General features: G+C 34.4%; 1 protein-coding gene across 2 annotated transcripts in view; it reads right to left on the minus strand.

Annotated features, from left to right (window-relative positions):
* LOC123701901 (guanine nucleotide-binding protein G(s) subunit alpha) overlaps positions 1-24480 on the minus strand; it is a 36039-nt gene that overhangs the window by 9622 nt on the left and 1937 nt on the right. For both annotated transcript variants that reach the window (XM_045649518.1, XM_045649517.1), the window contains exons 3-7: positions 7725-7848; positions 6256-6417; positions 5674-5757; positions 5072-5205; positions 503-631 (exon numbers count right to left, since the gene is read on the minus strand). In XM_045649518.1, the coding sequence (XP_045505474.1) occupies positions 503-631; positions 5072-5205; positions 5674-5757; positions 6256-6417; positions 7725-7829 (614 nt within the window). In that variant the 5' untranslated portion in view covers positions 7830-7848. The remainder of the gene's footprint in view (positions 1-502; positions 632-5071; positions 5206-5673; positions 5758-6255; positions 6418-7724; positions 7849-24480) is intronic.

Here is a 24480-nt window from a genome sequence, read left to right on the forward strand (position 1 = left end):
TGTTTTGTAATAACCAGGTCTGAGTTTTTTTATCACCATTTTTTAATTTAAAACCCAATTATCTTAAAACAATAAGCAAATAACATTCATCAATATTGCAGTGGACACTTCATACTACTGTCTTTACATTCTCATAGTCTTCATACTACTGTCATACTACCTCTTTAAATTACTATATATGTAATTGAACCGAGCCTAAGCCACTCGCATGCAAATGCATGCGGCGGCCTGTACCATCGAAAGTATATTAACGTCGCATGTACTTATTCATATATTTTATTTTATTAAAATTAACATGACGACGATTTTGAAAAACAAAAAATTTAAAATTAATTGTTCAATTAAGCGTCACAGTTATTAAGGTTCATTTTGCTACTGTCACCACCTACACGAAAAAATTAATCTACTAGATATCTAAAAGTATCCACGCGTAGACGGACATCCGCGCGGACGGAGTCGCGAGCGGAAGCTAGTATTAAATAATTAAACAAAAAATACTAACTGGAAATTGACTTTATCGACGACGAACTGCGTCTCGAATATGCCCGAGGTGAGCACACGACAGCGCAGTATGTCCTGCTCCGTGGGCGTGTAGTCCGGCTGCTTTATGATGTGCACCTTGTCCAGGAAACTGGGGATAAGATGGGTGGGTTACATTTGGTCGGGTTATCTATACTAATATTATAAATCTGAAGCCGTAAAGAGTTTGTTTGAATGCGCTAATCTCAGGAACTTCTGGTCCGATTTGAAACATTCTTTCGGTGTTAGATCACTACATAGTATAACTTGAAAACAGATTAAGATTATTCTTGATAATTCTATACTAATATTATAAATCTGAAAAGTTTGTTTGTATAAATTTATAAAGAATAGAAAAAATTCGATCACGAGGCGGGACTCGAACCCGCATCCTTCGCGCCATTCCGGGGCGGATGCCTAACCAACTCAGCCACTCGTGACCCGCCCGAGTAATCGAATTTATTCTATCCTTTCAGTTTTATGTGTCTTAAGGGACACACCGCGCGCCATCTATTGAGATGATTTAACAACCATCTCAACCAATATGAAGCACTTTTCAGTGAATACAATATTGTAACGATGGAACACGACCTTTTCTTGAATTTATATTTTTTGGTTTTTATGGCATTCAAATGCTTTATAAATATAAATTTATAAAGAATAGAAAAAATTCGATCACGAGGCGGGACTCGAACCCGCATCCTTCGCGCCATTCCGGGGCGGATGCCTAACCAACTCAGCCACTCGTGACCCGCCCGAGTAATCGAATTTATTCTATCCTTTCAGTTTTATGTGTCTTAAGGGACACACCGCGCGCCATCTATTGAGATGATTTAACAACCATCTCAACCAATATGAAGCACTTTTCAGTGAATACAATATTGTAACGATGGAACACGACCTTTTCTTGAATTTATATTTTTTGGTTTTTATGGCATTCAAATGCTTTATAAATATAAATTTATAAAGAATAGAAAAAATTCGATCACGAGGCGGGACTCGAACCCGCATCCTTCGCGCCATTCCGGGGCGGATGCCTAACCAACTCAGCCACTCGTGACCCGCCCGAGTAATCGAATTTATTCTATCCTTTCAGTTTTATGTGTCTTAAGGGACACACCGCGCGCCATCTATTGAGATGATTTAACAACCATCTCAACCAATATGAAGCACTTTTCAGTGAATACAATATTGTAACGATGGAACACGACCTTTTCTTGAATTTATATTTTTTGGTTTTTATGGCATTCAAATGCTTTATAAATATAAATTTATAAAGAATAGAAAAAATTCGATCACGAGGCGGGACTCGAACCCGCATCCTTCGCGCCATTCCGGGGCGGATGCCTAACCAACTCAGCCACTCGTGACCCGCCCGAGTAATCGAATTTATTCTATCCTTTCAGTTTTATGTGTCTTAAGGGACACACCGCGCGCCATCTATTGAGATGATTTAACAACCATCTCAACCAATATGAAGCACTTTTCAGTGAATACAATATTGTAACGATGGAACACGACCTTTTCTTGAATTTATATTTTTTGGTTTTTATGGCATTCAAATGCTTTATAAATATAAATTTATAAAGAATAGAAAAAATTCGATCACGAGGCGGGACTCGAACCCGCATCCTTCGCGCCATTCCGGGGCGGATGCCTAACCAACTCAGCCACTCGTGACCCGCCCGAGTAATCGAATTTATTCTATCCTTTCAGTTTTATGTGTCTTAAGGGACACACCGCGCGCCATCTATTGAGATGATTTAACAACCATCTCAACCAATATGAAGCACTTTTCAGTGAATACAATATTGTAACGATGGAACACGACCTTTTCTTGAATTTATATTTTTTGGTTTTTATGGCATTCAAATGCTTTATAAATATAAATTTATAAAGAATAGAAAAAATTCGATCACGAGGCGGGACTCGAACCCGCATCCTTCGCGCCATTCCGGGGCGGATGCCTAACCAACTCAGCCACTCGTGACCCGCCCGAGTATTCACTGAAAAGTGCTTCATATTGGTTGAGATGGTTGTTAAATCATCTCAATAGATGGCGCGCGGTGTGTCCCTTAAGACACATAAAACTGAAAGGATAGAATAAATTCGATTACTCGGGCGGGTCACGAGTGGCTGAGTTGGTTAGGCATCCGCCCCGGAATGGCGCGAAGGATGCGGGTTCGAGTCCCGCCTCGTGATCGAATTTTTTCTATTCTTTATAAATTTATATTTATAAAGCATTTGAATGCCATAAAAACCAAAAAATATAAATTCAAGAAAAGGTCGTGTTCCATCGTTACAATATTGTATTCACTGAAAAGTGCTTCATATTGGTTGAGATGGTTGTTAAATCATCTCAATAGATGGCGCGCGGTGTGTCCCTTAAGACACATAAAACTGAAAGGATAGAATAAATTCGATTACTCGGGCGGGTCACGAGTGGCTGAGTTGGTTAGGCATCCGCCCCGGAATGGCGCGAAGGATGCGGGTTCGAGTCCCGCCTCGTGATCGAATTTTTTCTATTCTTTATAAATTTATATTTATAAAGCATTTGAATGCCATAAAAACCAAAAAATATAAATTCAAGAAAAGGTCGTGTTCCATCGTTACAATATTGTATTCACTGAAAAGTGCTTCATATTGGTTGAGATGGTTGTTAAATCATCTCAATAGATGGCGCGCGGTGTGTCCCTTAAGACACATAAAACTGAAAGGATAGAATAAATTCGATTACTCGGGCGGGTCACGAGTGGCTGAGTTGGTTAGGCATCCGCCCCGGAATGGCGCGAAGGATGCGGGTTCGAGTCCCGCCTCGTGATCGAATTTTTTCTATTCTTTATAAATTTATATTTATAAAGCATTTGAATGCCATAAAAACCAAAAAATATAAATTCAAGAAAAGGTCGTGTTCCATCGTTACAATATTGTATTCACTGAAAAGTGCTTCATATTGGTTGAGATGGTTGTTAAATCATCTCAATAGATGGCGCGCGGTGTGTCCCTTAAGACACATAAAACTGAAAGGATAGAATAAATTCGATTACCCGGGCGGGTCACGAGTGGCTGAGTTGGTTAGGCATCCGCCCCGGAATGGCGCGAAGGATGCGGGTTCGAGTCCCGCCTCGTGATCGAATTTTTTCTATTCTTTATAAATTTATATTTATAAAGCATTTGAATGCCATAAAAACCAAAAAATATAAATTCAAGAAAAGGTCGTGTTCCATCGTTACAATATTGTATTCACTGAAAAGTGCTTCATATTGGTTGAGATGGTTGTTAAATCATCTCAATAGATGGCGCGCGGTGTGTCCCTTAAGACACATAAAACTGAAAGGATAGAATAAATTCGATTACTCGGGCGGGTCACGAGTGGCTGAGTTGGTTAGGCATCCGCCCCGGAATGGCGCGAAGGATGCGGGTTCGAGTCCCGCCTCGTGATCGAATTTTTTCTATTCTTTATAAATTTATATTTATAAAGCATTTGAATGCCATAAAAACCAAAAAATATAAATTCAAGAAAAGGTCGTGTTCCATCGTTACAATATTGTATTCACTGAAAAGTGCTTCATATTGGTTGAGATGGTTGTTAAATCATCTCAATAGATGGCGCGCGGTGTGTCCCTTAAGACACATAAAACTGAAAGGATAGAATAAATTCGATTACTCGGGCGGGTCACGAGTGGCTGAGTTGGTTAGGCATCCGCCCCGGAATGGCGCGAAGGATGCGGGTTCGAGTCCCGCCTCGTGATCGAATTTTTTCTATTCTTTATAAATTTATATTTATAAAGCATTTGAATGCCATAAAAACCAAAAAATATAAATTCAAGTTTGTTTGTTTGAACATGCTGATCTCAGGAACTACTGGTCTGATTTGAAAAATTATTTCGGTGTCAGATAGCCCATTTATCGAGGAAGGCTATAGGGTATATATCATCACGCTAAGACCAACAGGAGAGGAGCCATGCGGGTGAAACCGCGGAGCGCAGCTAGTAGTACGGAACGTTGTACAACATAGTCTATTGTATTGTTGAAAAAAAAATTACTGCAGTGGAAAATTTTCTTTTTGGATATTGTTTATATTACATACATTTTTAATAATACACACACACAAACATAAAAAAAAAAATTAAACAGACATTTTTGGATTAAGGTCCTTTTTGCCAGAAAACGGGAAGTTTTTTCTGACCCGACCTTGAGTTTAGATACCATTGGTTATTTACAAACACTTTCCTCACTCCACATCCTTGCACACGATTGGTGGAAAAGCACCCTTATAGGCTGAATTAATTCATTGGGTTTGGGTTTCTGTTCCATTCCAACCTGTTTTTCCAATTACATTGTTTTGTTATGCTTTCAAAAATTATTGACCCTTGTCTAATTTGACACATAAACCGCAATACATACTACTTGGCACTCGTTGCTCCTCTCGCGATTGACTTTATTATTACATAACATCTCAACACGATATTTCACGCAAACAATATCTCGCACACGATTGGTGGAAAAGCACCCTTATATGCTGAATTAATTAATTAATGTCAATACGTACTACTTGGCACAATCGATGAGCTGGTACTCGTTGCTCCTCTCGTACGTGCGCTGCACGCCGTGATCCTTCCACAGCTCCTCCGTGTGCTCGTAGAACTCGGCCGGGTAGTCGAAGTCTGGTTGGGACGCTACATCCTGCAATTTGGGAGTCAATTATTTAGTGAATTGTTCACAAAATCCGGCTCGAAGGACCAATGCTAGAGTAAAAACTTGAGAAAAATTCATTTATTTACTGAATTGTTTATAAAATCCGGTTCGAAGGACCAATGATAGAGTACTACTTGAGAGAAGTCAAATAAAACGCGTTTGAAAAGCTGTAATGCTGTAAAATTAATAAATAATTATACATTACAAGTGATACTCTGACACTTAAATAAATGCTTAAAAATGCTTAAATATGCCATGAAGACATAAAAATATAGACAGTCGATTTGCAATACCAGCTTTGCTTTTATAATAAGGACTGTTGTATCTAATTTACAAGAAAATCATGAGAATGAGGTTTATATTGTTCGAAAACATAATTATAATCAAATATTTTTAGGGGGTACATATTATATCCATTTCTTTTACAAATTAATGTGTTATTTCTTTAATACATACTTGTATGTAGTCGACTCTAGCTTTATTCTCAGGCTTCTCGAGTGGTATGGGCGGTGTGAGGGTGCTCATTGCACCTGTTATTGTCTGAAAATATACATGGTATCATATTATAATTTGTTTATCACCCTTTAAAATAGATATACAAACTAATATTATAAATGCGAATGTAACTCTGTCTGTCTGTCTGGTACTCAATCACGCCTAAGCTACTGAACCAATTTTCATGAAATTTCGTATGGAGATATTTTGATACCCGAAAAAGGACATTTCATTTTCATCCAGGGAAAATAGGAACCGGAAGCGGAAACCTAGTATTTTATACATAACAAACATTATAAGATAACAACGAAATTATGTCTATGAAAAATTTAAATTCATGCAGTATTTATAGATTAGAAATATAAACATACACAAGAGATGGAGTAAGATAGATATTCTGAAATCATATAAAGCAAAGAGAAAATGGTCTATCCTTTTCGACCGCTAAATAGTTGCAAAACCTTTTATCCCGGAAATTCCACAGGAACTGTAACTTGGCGGGTTTTTTTTAAAAACGCGGGCGAATCTAGTGTATTCACTTACAAGTATAGCATCTCTAATATTCTTCTTGATGTCCTCTATCTTCTCCCGCCGCTCCTTGTCCGAGAAGCCGTTGACGTGCAGTATGCGCATTTGCTTCACGATCGTCGACTTGCCCGACTCGCCCGCGCCGAGCAACAGCAGCCGGTGTGTGGCGCGGTATAGCTGGAAGATGGTTATGACGTAATTTAAAAAAATGTGTGCGTGTACTAGTAACTAGTATACACACGTAAGAAGTGAAACTTCTTTATGACCTTATTTTTCAAAAAATAATTTACTACATATAATATAATGCAACTTTACAGAAATACGTCGAATCACGCGTGGTAGGCATAAGAAAAAGATGGCGCGTAACGGAAAAATGTCACGCGTTACGAAAAAACGTTACACTAAATTTTTTCCTACTCAGATAAAGAAGTTTCACTTCAATAATTAAGAAAATATTTTGTATATTGAAACTTAGCAGCTTCACAGTTCACACGAGATAAAAAAAGAATATCAAATTGTGAACAAAACTGAATAAATATTATGAAAAAAAGTGTTTCAAATATTTGTCTCGGTCTGGCAGATTATGCATCTAGACCACATTACCTTTTGGTACTAAAAAAAATCATTGAATATATATTATTTATAGTCTATAATCCATCCGCCCCATCTATACTAATATTATAAAGCTGAAGAGTTTGTTTGTTTGAACGCGCTAATCTCAAGAACTACTGGATTGAACTCCGATTTGAAAAATTATTTCCATATACGTTGCCCATTCATCGAGGAAGGCTATAGGCAATATATCATCACTCTAAGACGAACAGGAGCGGAGCCATGCGGGTGAAACCGCGGAGCGAAGCTGTGTATCTGTATATTGTGTCTTTGGTATGCTTATTTCGTCTAAAGCCCGCGAAATTGAATTTAAATCTAATACATAGAAACTACACCTTATTACTTTACCAAAGAAATAAGTAAAAAACATCACTCTAAAAGGAAAAGCTCACACCATGATCCCGACAATTGATATTACAGTAAAATTGCTCTCAAATGTGGAAAAATAAGATGAAAGTTTACAAATACTATTATCACGTAGCGTTGGCCTATGCAGTACTGTTATACATATACCCGTACGATCATAATATATGAACGTGTTTTTATTTGTCTCGCGACTTTACCTGGGTTAAAATGAAGTGCGGTTAATCAAAAAATTTAAAACAACAAGATGTTTTTCTGCTCTTGCATTTTGAAGCATATTATCTACATTGACGATTCCGTTTCATTTGAGAATAAAATTTGTAAAGCTGTTTTAGCAGAACAATTTAGAAGTTTAGATTTGATTTATGTCCGTCACAATTTAATCAGCACTAGCGTCTAGCACATAATAGCAGTTCATTAACCTGCTTATTCTTTTAAGCTGCCGCATAATAACGCCTCTACTCTCCGCTAAATTTAATAGGTAAAAGATTACATAGTGCTCCATTTACCTGCTTATCCTTTTGAAGCTGCCGCGTTATAGCGTCACTCCGCCGCTTCTGTGACTTGGCATCGTCCTCGCCACTCTTGGCGCCCGGCGACCCGAAGCACCCCATTGCAGACCAGGCAGCCCACCTGGAAACGAGATTGTATAACTGTTTAAATTGTTTTTGTGTTCTTTTTTTAGGAGAGCAGTTTTTAGCCAGGATTTTTTTATTAATTTCAAAAAAAAAGGAGGAGGCTATCAATTCAGCCGGTATTTTTTTTTTATGTATTTACACCGATTACTCCGAGGTTTCTGAACCGATTTACGTGATTCTTTTTTTGTTCGATGCGGGATAGTGTCGAATTGGTCCCATAAAAATTTTATTCGGATAGGCCCAGTAGTTTTTAATTTATGAACATTTTTGCCTGTATTTGTAAATGTTGCAAAGTTTGAAGTCGGTTGTTTTTAACGCAGTTATAACTAGCTGTTGACATGTTTAAGCAATCTTCAGTTGTGTTGGTTGGAAAAGTAATAAGGAGGTTGAATGTTAAGCACTCCTTAGAAATCATAAGACAAATTTCGGGATATATTGCGTAGGTCATGGATTGTATAATATTATTAGTTAATCGCTAGTAAGGCTTCGTTTCATAAGACAGGTTGTCTAGAACTAGTCCGCTGGTATTGGCTCACAAATAGTTGTATTTTAAGAACGTAATTCTTAATTATATGTATAGCTATCAGATTTGTATGTATAAATATTGGGAAAGGATGCGCAGGTATGTTAAGCCTTGTAAATAAAAGCAATCCTTTTGTTACAATAAGAAAATAAAACAGAATTCGATGGAAAATCTATCTATCGACTATTTTAAACACGCACGTGCAAGTGAGCTCTGAGGAGGGTCGGGTAACTCGTTATAAAAATCCAACGTAAGGTAGCTATATTAATATAGATGATACTTTTTAAAGGTATTTCTCGGATCTAAAAGGAACACCTTACTTAAAAATAGATAGGAATAAACGATACAATATATTATAATACCTATGTATCAATTCCTTTAAACGCTCGTTCCAGTCAATATTGATTCGAAAATTTCAGTTCAGTTCCAAAAATCTATACAGTTCCCCCGAAGGTTCACAATGTAACATTTTAATTCAGAAGGTATATTTGATTGAAGTATATTTCCAATACGTAATGCTTCTATATTTTGTTAAAATATGTACTTATTAATTTTAAATTTCAAATCATTCCATTGAGTTTAGAAGCTTCGAACATTTCGAAATGTAACATTTTAATACGAAAGATATACTTCGAAGTACAGCCCCGATAATTCTAATCAGTAATGTTTCTAAATTTTGTCATAATATGCCCATAAATACGATAGTTACATTTCCTAGAAGCAAGGATTGCATACAACAGTTACCATGAGCGGTTTACCCGATCCCATTGTCCGGGACAAACATTTGTATACAATGTACATGTTTGTTTAAGGAGTAACATCATACGTTTGTGGTGTATTTTGTGTCTCCCGTTATACGAGGCACCCTTTGAAGTGATATGGTGTATGTGGTATAGTGGAAGGGTAATGGGTTCATATTTTCCCAATTATATTAAATGAGCCCTCTTCACAATCGATAGCGTTGGCCCAACGAATGATTGTCGATGCTCGCCAACATTACGGATATATACCTACACAGACATTTAGGCCCTCTATCACTATCGTGTTTGCCTCTACTCGCCCAACGTGAAAAGGGGCCATTAAACTGCCTCCCTCAGCAAACGTTGATCAATCCTAGTGTGCCTTTTTCGTGTTAATTTCCATAAGAAAATTTCTTGTGCCTTGATAAAAACGCTCAAAAAATAGCAGAATTGGTCATTCCGTTCTGGACAAGCTTAGCAATCATTTGCCGATTCTTTTTTATTACACAGATACTATGTTATAATAATTGAAATTCGTAATGCCTAACATTTATATTAGGTTTTTACCTGGATAGAAAGTAGGCTATAATATGTCATGCCGTGCCATTATCGATCTAAATTAAAAATAAGTTACATTCGTTCAATATCTTTTACGTGAAAGCGCAATGTGCATATTAATATTTTAACATCGAGACAGGGATTTATAAATATTACTATAGATAAAATTAATTTATTTTTTTATAGAGAGTGGTAACATAGCAAACATTTTCAACATTTTAGTCTGATGTGGCTAATTATTATGATAAACTAGCTTTCCGCCCGCGGCTCCGCCCGCGTTTTCGAAGAAAAACCCGCATAGTTCCCGTTCCCATGGGATTTCCGGGATAAAACATATCCTATGTGTTAATCCTCCGTATCGTAGTTATCCTCTATATGTGTGCCAAATTTCATTGTAATCGGTTTTGCGTGAAAATACTTGACCACTGAATTTACCAAGCAATACCTACTTTATTTTTTAACGGGCTCCGAAAAAGAAAAGGTATCATTTCAAATACCGCTTTATATTTTCTACCATGTCGTTGTCATTTGTTTATACATATCCGCATCCTACCGATCTATAAAAATATTTTCTTCCGTAACGTAGAAAAAAATATCGAAGATGAAGGGGGAGTCCAACGTAGACACGTGTAGCCTGTAGGTATAATATAATCGCATCCTGGCAGATAATAAAAATTTTCAGCATTCATTATTTTAATGCTACGAAGCTAAACATTATCCTACTAAAAATGACTATTTAATTAGACACACATTCAATTTTGTAGTACATACTGTACACATTGGTAGTTATTTTTTTTTGCACGTGGCAACACTACCTTCGTACCGTTCATTTAAAATTTCCCTCTCACATTTCCTGCGATCCTGTTCCTTTCCGGGCTATAAGTGAACTATTTGAAAATGAAATTTTGAACCAATTCCGCAATATGCATGAAAAATTAATGACATGGCGTATACAATATGATTAGCATCAATCTATCTAGATTATATATATATATATACCTATAGATATCTAGATTTCTTCGTCTCCGCAATCCGAATGTTATTGCTATACAATATACATATTATTAAATTATCAATAATTGTCCCCAAATTAATATTTATAACAAACTATACAACACGCAAATAACATACAATATTAGAAATAAGATTTTGATATTGCTCCTCAAGTTTTTCTATTATAATGTATTCTGTAATTGGTTCTTTACTCCGTTTGTCGTAGAAATACAGCATTATATGAACTCCTTTATACACAAAAATGTATTGTTTTTACTCGTACTATATAAAGTCTCCACTTACAAAAAAGAAAAGAAAATCCATTTCTTCTCACTGTCCTACATCCGCTCCCTCCATTGCTACACATTTGGCGGCAAATGGCCATAGACACGGCCGCCATGCACAACTTTCATTTTCACAGACCATAAACACGTCGCGAAGCATACCAAAGAGGTAATGATGTATAATACGACCTCATCCGTCCATCGGTGTCGATGGGCTTGTCAAAACCATGTGTAGACAGAGAGCTCGCTGTGTTAACGTAACGGCACCGGTTTCCGACTAGCCTCCTCTATCCGACCATTTTGATTTTTATTTGATAAAACGTTTAAAATACGCGCGACACTCGTGAAACTGAAGGCTTTCGATCCAATCACTTATCGTACGTCATCTGTCCAAAATTGGGTTTCAAATTTTAACCGACATTTCGTCAATCCAAGAAAAGCTAGGCGAGGGTGTAGTTTGTATTGAATTGAATGCGAAAAAAACATAAAACGGTGAAAATAAACATTTGTATTTTTACGCTAAATACTCTGGTAAGTTTGTGGTTAATTTACTTTGAACGTTTTATTGGTGTTTTAAATTATTAATTTTAAAATATACATGCAAAGATAGCGTGTTTTTATAGGTTTTTTTGGCCAAATAATTATGGACGGAATGAGGAGCTTTTCAAAATAACAACATTCCGAAATCCGACCGAATCGGTCGGTAAACGGAATTTCGCACTTTGTAAAAGAAGGTAATTATCTATTATGCATGTTGTTTTGTGGAGGTTTCGTATTAAGTTATTTATTCTAAACGCTATGCTTACATACTACACCTGTATGCGACCAATGCTAACTTTAATGGATTATTTGTAATATACGTTTTAACTGACACTCTTTTGATTTTTTTGTTATTCATTTACAAAGACCGGTCTGGTTTAAAAACCCTATATTTTACGTTTATGACACATAATTGCATAACTACGAAATTGTGAGATCTTTATAAGTGTACATATGAAATAGAAATGAACTAAAAATGAATATCAATTTCGGTTTAGGCTTTATTACGCAAATTTAGGTTTGGTCGGAATCTAGGTGCGATATATTTCCCTGTTTCCGTCCAACTGGGTTGCTTTTGCTTGCGCTGTGCTTGAGTGAAATTGCATGCGTTTATTTCAGGTCATCATCATGAGTGATAAAAAAGAGGCTGAAGTATTCTCATTAGCTGAAATAATACTTTTGGTGAAATGGATTTTAGAATTGGGCAAAGTAGTCAATGGGACATTCTAATTTAGTGTGGATGACCAGTGAGGCATTTTATGAGTTTGAGTTTGAGTAAATGTAATTTTAAACTACTACAGTCTAACATAGAGTTAGTTTTTGTTATTATAATAAATGCTCAAATATTATCTAAAACTAGCGGTCCGCCCCGGCTTCGCCCGTGGTACATATTGCACGCCTCATAAGCGAAGCGTTGAGGTGGGTACTACTGTCACTTCGCGCAAAACATCTGATTTTTCAAACTTAAAATGTCTTTATTTATCATACATTGCACTTGTAAGATAATACATACACACACATATTAAGAAAAATTACTATTTTTAACATTCATGATATTTTTGATGTCATTTTTGTTATTTAAACTAGTTAAAAAACAGTTTAAAAAAGTTCTGTCTTGGACGTCCGTGTGTCTGTATGTGCGGAGGATTTTCTTGTTAACACGATAGCGACCGAAATACTTTACTAATCGAGTCTTTTTTTTTCTTTTACGCTTGAGTATGCTCAGGAATAGAACCCTTTCATTTTTCAGGGTCTGATTCGATGTGGTTTAATTGTTATTAAATAAACAAAAAAAAATATCGACTGTTCTCCATAATTTTAGTATATCTATATATATTCTTTATTTTTTTTTATTTATAGTGTACTCAAAATTCACCATTATAAACTCGATTCTTTATACTATAAGCCATGGTTTAAAAAAATAAGTTGGTAGTCAGTCCCTTAAACTTGCGCAGTTTCACATCTAGGTGGGGCCACAAGAAAAATAGCTCAATTATTACGGTACCGCTTTCTTTACTTTTCCAACTGTTTTATTTTATTTCTTTTTTTATATTTATAGTGTATAAATAATCTATTTTATTGTAAAGGATGAGATTATGAGGCGTGCACTTTTGGATTTTCCAAACTATTTAAAATATCTCTCCATAAGAACCATCCTCGTACTTCAAGTAATATAATAAAAAAAGAATTATCGAAATCGGTCCACGCATGATGCAGTGAAAAGACGAAACGGGTTTTTTACGAATTTACATTGTATAATTCTATTATCATAAAGTTGATTTTAGTAGAAAATATTTGGCTGGTCGGAATCTAGCTACTCAGTGGTCGGAAACACGTGTATTTGTACTCAGTCGGTCGGAAAATGGTGCTTTCAGTTAATTTCCAGTCGTGACAGTTAAAATCCAAATTTAGGTAATAAAAAGCCATTATGAAATACAATTATGTGCATATTTTAAAATATAAGTTCGTAATCTTTCATAATATCATTTTTTCTTATGACCTCTAGAGTATTTAATTTATCTTTTAAAGGATTCATTTAGCCGTATCAATCAGTGGTCGGAATTCGGTGCCATTACGTTATGTGCTTATATCTATTTATTTTGCCTTAAGTTATATCTTTAAGTATAGTTATTGCCCACGATTTCCTTCCGTATTGAGTTTATCGTGTCTCAAATTGTCTTAAAATATGTAAACTATACTACCGTATTTCTTAAGTAGGTATAGAGACATTGGATTGGGATTGGAGACATTGGATGAAGAAACTGTAATAAGTCTTCTATAAGTATCCAATTTAACTTACACATCCCATAATACAGCCTATTGCACGTCTATTTAACTAATGTAGGTACAAAATTTCCTCACGAGAAAAAGTTCAATGGTTTTAACATTGCACATTAAAAAAAAATTGTACTGTGTCTGTTTGGTTTACGAAACGCTTTTAATGAATTGTCATAATACAAAACGATAAAACCGTGGAAAATAATCACCAAAAACGTACTAATTTAATTTTTTAAAATACTATTTATAATTTAAAATACTTTACATAACTACACTACAGATAATAAAATACTATACTAATATACACTATATCTTGCAAATGACGATAGATTTTTCATATCAAATGCACTGATTACGGCTATCACGCTTAACATACAAAATTACCTCTTTTTATATGTATATTAGCATAGCTTATATAATCTGATGTTTTGAACTTATTTGAACACGTGTAGACCGAGTCTGGAGTGTAATTAATGAATGTAAATAAGAATACTCGAATAAATAAATTAAAATACTATTAGACATTCACTATTATATCGTGTTTAATGTTTTTATACTGTTCTCTGAATGAGGATAAGATTTGATATCCGTATTTTGTTTGATAGATTATATTTGTACAGCTCAATGTAAGAAAATGATCATAAATATATTCAGTACTTTTTTATATATATTTTTGTTCTTTGTTATCCTTATTGTTGAACAAGTGTCGTAGAGTTTTATTACTGTTGTACAAATGAACAATTAGTAATTAATATTGATATAAATTGAACGCGGTGATGTCCCGTGTCTTGTGGAGAAGATAGATTTGATATCAGTTTCATAATCAATATGCAATCTTTACTGGCAGGTTGATGATCTAGCGTGCTTTACTTCATCGTTGCTCTTTTGTTTAGTACCAAGAAAGCGGTTAGTAAGAAAATATTACACACTTAAACCTCATTCCCTAGTAACTACTTTTGACGGAATAATCTTCGAACGTGATCGCATTTGGAACTGTTGGGCACAAAACCCAAAAATTTTCACTCTATCCTTAAACTCTCCTTTCGTTTCCTTCCTACACTTTCATCTACAATTCTACATTATTGAAAAATAAATTAGATCAATCGTAAGTACGAATATACAAAGCCAGATCATTTGTAATCGATTTTGATTCTCAGTATCCAAAAATGAAATTAAATATATACTTATCCCCGTCTCCTGGCCTATAAAATTAATCGAAAAGGAACAAATATGCTAATAGCCCCATAATACGCCGGCGTGCGTCCTGCGGCGCGTGTGCCGTGCGATTTCGGCGGCTAATTACATCTGGCAGGCCTCGATGTGACGTCATTGTCTCGTTAATATACGACTTATTGTTTACTATTTTCGCGGTCGCTCCTTTTAAATGGGAAGTGATTTTTTTAATCTACATTCCAAACTAATAAAGCTGAAGAGTTTATTTGTTTGTTTGAAAGCGTAGTTACATTTACTGAAGCGACATCAAAAATTATTTTACGGTTGGATATGTAGGTACATGATCCCTGGGTGCAATGTCGTATATATATATGTATGTTAAAATCTTCCCAACAATACTGAATCTGTTATGTTTTGGTAAAATTACATAGAAATAAGGCAAATCTATATGGACTATGCGATTTTATAATCCGTCTGTCAGATTATCAAACCTGAGCCGATAGATACAGAATATGAATGAATTTTGATAGATACAGGAAATATGTGGGAAATATGAAGGAATGTTAATTGAGCCGCCCTGAAATGATAATTGATGGAGGCTGAAATATAAGCTTTTGGTAACTTTTAAGTACGAAAAACTGCCTGATAATGAGCAGTGCGAGCGTGAAGTAAAATTAAATCTTTTTAGATTTCTGAAATGAGTTACGATTCTTTTGTACACTAGAAAAACATATGGCTAACAGAGGCAAAAACATCAACGTTTTTTCTAAGAACTATTTCTATTTAATTAATGATTAGATACTCAATGTATCGCTAAAAGACACATGTCGTGAAAAGTCCTTTAGCACAGAATACTTAATAGTAGCTAACGCTACCTTTAGCAAAGATCCAAATAAGCAACATTTTATTAACTATTTACTTTATTTATCCAATATCATCAATTATTTAATCCCATTTCGTACCAGTCTCATAAATTTAAAATGTGTGGGTAGATTGAAAATATGTGCAATGTCCTTGCGTGAAAGCCTATTTGGATGATTTTTTGTATGGAAATGTACCTACATGTTTGGAAGTGAAGTGTGGAAGATTTATATGATTAGAAAAAAGCCTTAACTAAAACTACGCAAACGTTACTTTAATGCAGTATTCAGTATAAAAAATGTCCTGAGTTTACAAAACATATACCTAAGAACTTCGTTTGTAACATTCGAAGGATATTTTCAAGCAAATAAAAAATGCGAACGTGGGTAGACCATAGTCTATACAGGACGTAAACTTTAGTTCTAGCCAGTTTAAAATAATAACCGCCAAAGATTAATTTAACACTACCTAGCACTGTTGCCGTAGTTAACATCACTCGCAAAATGAATTAACTTAAACTTAACTCCTCGTTATCAACTTGACCTACCTCAAGTGCGCTCCGCTGCAAAACGCAGTTTTATATTCATAGCCGGTGAATATTTATAAGAAACCAGTTGACAAAGAAGTAAATCGATTTGCAATACATAAATACATGACGATTATTTAAAATGAATGGTTCAAGAACTACATATATATATATGGTATTACCACAAAACAATAATTTAACAGTCTAACTTTAAACCAGGGATCTGTCACTTTAAAAGTTGTCTATGTAAAATACGATTAAAGAAAACCCGCGCTTAAAGTTAAACTCTGTCTAAAGTTTGTATGTGGTAAGACAGCTTATATTTAAGTGTTGGTATAATATTATACAGGGTGTCCCATCAAAGATAAACAGTAGTTACACATACATGGGAGTGATTCGGGTAGCCTAAATGGTGATCTAGCTCTGGGCCACCACTTGACAGTCTTTCCTGGGACACCCTGTATACGTATGTGTTCCATAATATGATAAACTAACGTAACAAGACTGCCTAGTCAGAATTTCCACCTACATATCCCAACTGCCTAGTTGGGATATGTAGGTGGAAATTTAAATAGAACACAATATTATGTGTATACTTAAGTGTACCGTTGAAATCTTTTGGTACATAAAGAATTACAGAAGTAAGTAAAGATTCTATTCTCTTGATGCTAATGCGGTAAAGTATTCAATTCGCAGTATTATTGGATATTTCATACTACTTTAAACCCGCTGATAAATACGGGTTTGTCATTATTTCATATTTTCATTTATATAATAGTTACCTATAGCTATCTTTCTTTGATGTCTATCTACAAATTACAATATCATCATAATCATAATCTGCCTAATTTGTCTCCTAATAAAATTTAAACATACTCGAGGTGTTTTCTAGTAAAGAGGATCGACGATTCATTCTTCCTTACAAACTTTATAGTACACCTTGTTATTGGATACTTCGAGATATTGCAATAGTTGTCACAATTCTAGTATCCCATTACCAATATTTCTGAATTATATTCGTAAATAACGTAGGACGAAGCATATACTGTATATACAATAAAGCAGGTACTTACAATTTTTGGAACGAATTTCGTTATCGCGCGTTGCGAAAAAAGAGACGGAAAAAATTAAGACAAAAAATTTTAATGACAATTTTGCTATATATTATGTAGTCTGTCCCTCTCTCTCTCTCTCTCTCAAAGAAAACAAGCTAGTTATTTCAGTGACTTCGTTCCATGACACCTCTCAATATTTTTTTTTATAAAATTATGCAATTACTACAAGACAAAAATTATGTGACTCATAAATTTCTTATAAACAGCAAATATTTTCGCTATCGTTTTTACTTTTTATTGCTTATTGATAACTTTATATGTGCATAATATAATTTTATTGTGCTAATACTTTTATTTGGTTAATTCCTTTTATTTATAACTTAATAATTGTCAAATGTGGGATCGAAATAAAAAAAAAAATAACTCCAATATTATGCATACGAATTAAGAGCAAGTAGAAAGTTATGGACTCAGTTTAAAATAAATATAGATACTAACTAGCGACTCTTCCTGGCTTCACTTAGCCCAAGACAGGCAGTGGCATTCTTTGGGGGAGGCTTTTAAACCCGTACGGGGTCCATATAGAAACCTAACTAGTACTTAAATTTATTAAATTATATTAACTTGATTAGTATCTAAATTCTAAACTGTTCTATTAATGTACTCAAACTGTAATTGAAACTAAAATTGTATCTTATGGAACAAAAAAAGCTTTATTTATTTACTTCGTGGCTTCGAAAGAGCACAAGTACAGTTAATTCATTATTCAATTACCGAGTTTGCTCTAGCTACAACTCAGATTTTATTTACAGACATATATAAGTAAATAAAAACTATAGACACTTAAACTACCCTACAATCAAATTTATTTTTAAACTCGGTGAAATCAGGCCACCAATCACCTTCCAATCACCATACGATTTTTTTAATTGAAATCCGCCCAAAAGTAGCATTCAAACGTACCATAGACACCTCCACTGAGCAAGAAGCTATTATGCCTTTAATACTACTAAAGCCTAATTAATATTCAGCGCTGCGCACGCGCAGTACATTCAACTAGCTGTCCGTACCGAAAGTGAAAAACAGAGTATGTCACATGTCCATGTATGGGAAAGTCATTGTTTTTCGGTCACTTTGCCTGCTTGAGGACAAATTCTTTTTCCCGACTTGACGTTGTCTTAGATTTGAAGCAACTATACCATAAACTTTATGTAATAAGTAATTTAAGACGTCTTTTTTAATAATTTTTCAACGATCGATGTTTTCACTTTTTGTGTCCTTGTACGGGCTGTATTCTGTATACGTACGTCGCAACTGAAATGCCACAGATGTTAAACAATCATTTAACTATATGAAGATAGGTATAGGTGTAAAACATGATTTCAACTGTTGCGCGTATCCAGAAACTCCAGCAAATACACCAATAGCAAATACAGCAATATAACTAAAAAAATTACATAGAGTAATAATGCCCCGACTTACGCGAATTCGGACGCGGATTTACATGCTGACCGCCGCGCATCATACAAATGGGAAATAACGAGTCATTGGACACAAAAAATACCATATTTGGAATGTAAGCCAAATGTTGTTAAAGTTTTGAATGGAGGATAAAGCTCTATTAGTTGGCAAAGATATTTGAGTTACCAATACCAAATTTTGAATAATTAATTATAAAACGAAAAAAATCTGTGCCGATGCTGAACAGAAAAAAATCCATATTGTGTATCGCTTCATGGTTTTTATATCACAGATTAAAAATATCACAAATGTACTAATAGTTATTATAAATGCGAAAGTAACTCTGTCTGTCTGTCTGTTACTCAATCACGCCTTAACTACTGAATCAGTTTGCATGAAATTTGGTATACAGATATTTTGATACCCGAGAAAGGACATAGGCTACTTTTTACCCCGGGAAATAGGATAGATTTTATCCCGGAAATCCGACGGGAACGGGAACTATGCGGGTTTTTGACTGCGCGGGCGAAGCTGCGGGTGGAAAGCTAGTTAATTATAAAACGAAAAAAATCTGTGCCGATGCTGAACAGAAAAAAATCCATGTGTATCGCTTCATGGTTTTTATATCACAGATTAAAAATATCACAAATGATAAGGTTATTTTCGTTTAATTATAAAATAAAAATGCATTCCATATGTAACCTCATTCGAATGTGCGTCAAACTTTCTTGTTCTCGCGTTTATATTATTTTGAGGGTATTATTTTATGGTATTGAATAATTAGGTTCTATATATACAATAAGGTTTTATTGATACGATTTTCTTCATGATTAATACAATACTGATAGTTTTTATAATGGTGTCACATTATTATATTACAGCTTAAAATTTACAAAACAACATCCTCAATTGAATTTTTTGTTCGTCGCATGCGAGGTATGTAATTCCCGCGAAAAATGAATGAACAACAAGGTTCTAAAATCTTACTGCTTCTTTTCTAAGAAGCTATTAGTTTCCAAACTGCTTTCAATCGAATTGCAAAAACATGCAAACTAGTAGAAGTCAAACGTAATGGGACATTAAAACTTGAGAATCTAAAAATAGAAATTATAACATCTAACTTACAACTTGATAGTTAGTGAATTCGTTAAGCATTTTATAATTGTATTTCTGATAGAGGTAAAAATAGAAATTAAAGGCAACAATCTAAATGTACATATATCCTAGAAGTAAATTTTATGAATGCGAAAGTTTGTATATTATGTGTTAATTCTTCACACAATGACTGCTGAGCACACACCCATTTAGAAGAATCACACATAGAAGGTAACACGATATAGTTTTAGTACCTATTCACGAAGTGTAAAATTTAGAACGAATATTCACCATACCTACCTAAAATCAAACATATTTCACGTAGGTACCTATAGTTAGTCGACTGTTTATCGAGCGATTTTTCGTATCCGCCTTTAAATATTTAATTAATGTCGTAAGCCATAAATTTTATATTGAAAATCATGCATCACAGCCAAATCATGCTTTATTGAAATCATAAACCCGATTCACAGATACATAGATAGTTACCGTCACGGGCATCAGTTAGTAAATAAATAAACCATTATTACAACGCTCGGTGATTGCTCACACGTCTAGTTCAGTCACATGACCATTCACAAAAAAAACATATCAACAACTAGCTGTACCCCGCGGTTTTACCCGCATTGCTCCGCACCTGTGGGTCTTACCGTGATGATATATTATAGCCTATAGCCTTCCTCGATAAATGGGCTATCTACCTACGAAAGAATTTTCAAAGCAGACCAGTAGTTCCTGAGATTAGCACGTTCAAACAAACAAACAAACCCTTCAGCTTTATAATTATAGATGCATCATAGGAAACACACTAGGCTGGCCCAACTAAAAATAATTCCTGCCTTGCAATTAAGCTCTAGTGCGAATGTCAATGATTATTTTTAGCAAACATTTGATGAATGAACGGCATGCTCTTGTATAATACAGCTGTTGCTGTGCCATTATTTGGTGATTTACGAGAAACTGCCTTCTTGTGATTGTTTCGTCAGAATTGTTAACAACTGCTCGTTTTGGTCCTTGGTTGTCGGTCTGGTTTCAAAGAATGCGGCATTTACAATCCGGTAAAATTGGATCAGGGATGCAATGTGTATTGGGATTTGGGAATGCCCAAATTATTCGTCAGACGTATTTTTCAGTAGCGGTCAATTACCGTCTTTTTCATTCCTAGATATTTACCTAATACTGCTTACAGACGATTTGAGAATTTATTGTTTTATGTGATACTGGATGACCATGTTTATTTCACGAAATCTTGCTACGACTGTTCACCGTATACAAATTTCAATCTAAGCTTCTCAAAACTATTATCAGTGTTAAGTGTTTACGGGAGTAGAGGTATTATAGTATAATTCGCCAACATTAAATATATTTTTAACACTTTTAAAACAATATAGATACATATTTTATCAGTACCTATGTAGTTATAGTTAGAAGATCGCTTGATGCGGTCTGTCTGTCCCTAGTCCAACGCCACGGATTTCGATGCGATTTTTTGTTGATAACTAGATTAAATACTTCCTGAGGAAGATTTAAGTACACATCATTTGTTAACAAATCTAGACAACGCGGGCGAAGCCACGGGCGGAAAGCTAGTTCATAATTAAAATATCTGCTACATTGAAATGTGTGCTTTATGGAGTTGCATATAAAATGCATATTGCTTAATATTTTCAATCAATTTCATCAACCTATTACCTATATAAAGTAAATATTTAAGGCTAATAAAATTCTAGACATAATTCTCAGGATTAGTGGAAATTTCTAGCTAGCTTAGTTGATTAATTACTTTAGTTATTTGTAATCTTGTTATCACACATACCCAGATACCAGTGGTCTGTTTTTAATTCATTCAACTTCTGCACATATCAAAACACCTAACTATTATTTATTTTAACTCCATGAAATTATTAGGTACTAGCTTTCCGCCTGCGGCTTCACCCGCGTTTTCAAAGAAAAACCCGCATAGTTCCCGTTCCCGTGGGATTTCCGGGATAAAACCTAGCCTATGTTACTCGTGGATAATGTAGCTTTCGAATGGTGAAAGAATATTTAAAATCGGTCCAGCAGTTTATGAGCCTATTCATTACAATCAAACAAACAAACAAACAAAGTTTTCCTCTTTATAATATTAGTGTAGAAAGAAGTGTAGATTTAACTAGTTTCACTTACAAAATAATTCCCACTTACTTCAAATTAAAAAAAATATTTATGTTCATTTTACAGCTATTTTAACAAATAAATGATAAAGGAAAACATACAACAAAATATAATTTTCTCTTGAATAGCAGTAAATATTTTAGCATCTAGGCAATCCTCCATTACTACAAAAACTTATAATTATTGTGGTATGCTCGGAATCATCTTAGAGCGGGTACACGGGCAGCTCGAGCAGTTAACGGCTGAGCGACGTACACGGACGGCTCGAGCGGTCGGTCGTTGACTGCTCGAGCTGTCGCTACAAACCAGCGGTCGCGACGACTCGAGCAGTCCGTGTACAGCAGTGAATGAAATAATAGTTCCCCGCGCGGTCGCTGCTTCAAGCCGTCGTGTCGGCCTCAATTGCTTGAAGCGGTCGCGTCGGTATAGGCCGCCCTTAGGAAGGCAACTTATTTACCTACATGACATCTTATGTATGACGCAATTAACAGGCAGGTGATGACAGAAAGAGATTTGTAGTGTTCAACAGATATTTGGCAGTGTGACAGAGAACAAAATATCTCCATCTCTATTTATTCAATATAACAAATCAACATAGGATAAAATGAGTCATTGTTTTGTCCATGTGATATATATAATGTTAACTATCCAAAATTCTAATAGGAAACAATTAATTGAAATAATTATTATAGGTGCCTAATGGGAGTTGGTGACATTTTTGATTTGAGGATAAAGGATACATTTTATAGAAGATTTTTCAATGTAAGAATATAAATTCTACAATAATATCTTATTGGCACAAATTATAGAAAACATTTTTATATATATATTGAAAAGGCACAATTTACAACAAACCTGATAGGTGGTTGATAGATATGGAATTAAAATATTTGTAAAATTGACTACAAATTAGGGGTTAAATAAATGTACAGAAAATGGCATACTATTTAAATACCTAATAATTTTTTTATACACCTAAAATTGGTAACATAGTAAGATTTCATATCAATACCTGTATATTATATCAATGCTGAAATATGTTACATATAAGTGCTGAATTTGTTATTATAGACTGTATAGTTTCAACATTATTTCACATAGTAAATCAAACATGTACAACAATGTTTAATTCATTAAAACTAGATTGTAACCGACTAAAACAATTAACATCACAAAAATAGTAAAATGACTCACTATTATATAAATACTGCATTATATTACTAGTTATTATTTTTAATCTGTGCAAATGTCACGTTGCTATGTATGTTATCTGTGGACTAATATTTTGTTTGTTTTGATATTTTTAATATTTCTTTCATGGCTGCAAGTTTGAGTTGATAAGTAATTGTGTGGAATGTTGATTTGATTGCATTCAATTATTTATATATTAAAACATTTCTGTTATAATGACACATATATATCTATGTCTATATATGTCTATTTTTATAATATATGATATAATAGATAGATATTATATAATAATATGTTTAAAGATTTGTGAATAATAAGTTAATAGATTAGTTATTTACAATTTAATTATAAAACAATTTTAATGTGTTCTTGATGTTTTATTCATATCATGTGAATTTACAGAGAAAGTACCTATACCTTCCTTAAACGGTTTACATAATAATAAGATCAATTTTGTTACAAACAAAAATTTCTAATTATATTTGTACAGGCTATAGCGAGTTAAAAATAGCAGCAAATTTAAATACATAATTAGTGTATGAAATAAAAGAATGATAATTTTAGGAAGGTCATTTCGACTTGAGAGCCTGCCTAATTACGCATATTGTAATCACTTCAGTTTTTTGTATCTCCTGTTTTCTAGGTATGTGGTTCATTTCTACTATAATAATCTTTTTTTAGTGCATGAATATCTAAACTATACCCAATGGAAACGAGAGGAGGGAAAACGGAATTAAGATTATGCTTGACAATTCTATACTAATATTATAAAGCTGAAGAGTTTGTTTGTTTGAACAAGCTAATCTCAGGAACATCTGGTCCAATTTGAAAAATTCTTTCAGTGTTAGATAGCCCATTTATTGAGGAAAGCTATAGGGTATATATCATCACTCTAAGACCAACAGGAGCGAAGCAATGCGGGTGAAACCATGGAGCTCAGCTAGTGTAGCTTGTATACCAGAATAACAGTTTACCTATAGAAATAATTGCTCTTGCAATATTGCTAAATGCTCATGACATAGGTATCTAGTATACATACAAATGTGAAAAACTGTCTGTCTATTACACTTTTACAGGTAAGCCACAGCACAGATAAGGATGATATTTGTAACAAAAATAGTTCACGTATCACAATCTCTATAGGGGATACAAGTTTTTGCTCACAGATAAACAATTAGAACAGTATATAAATTATC

The sequence above is a fragment of the Colias croceus genome, chromosome 22 (assembly GCF_905220415.1).
Source record: "Colias croceus chromosome 22, ilColCroc2.1".
Taxonomy (NCBI): domain Eukaryota; kingdom Metazoa; phylum Arthropoda; class Insecta; order Lepidoptera; family Pieridae; genus Colias; species Colias croceus.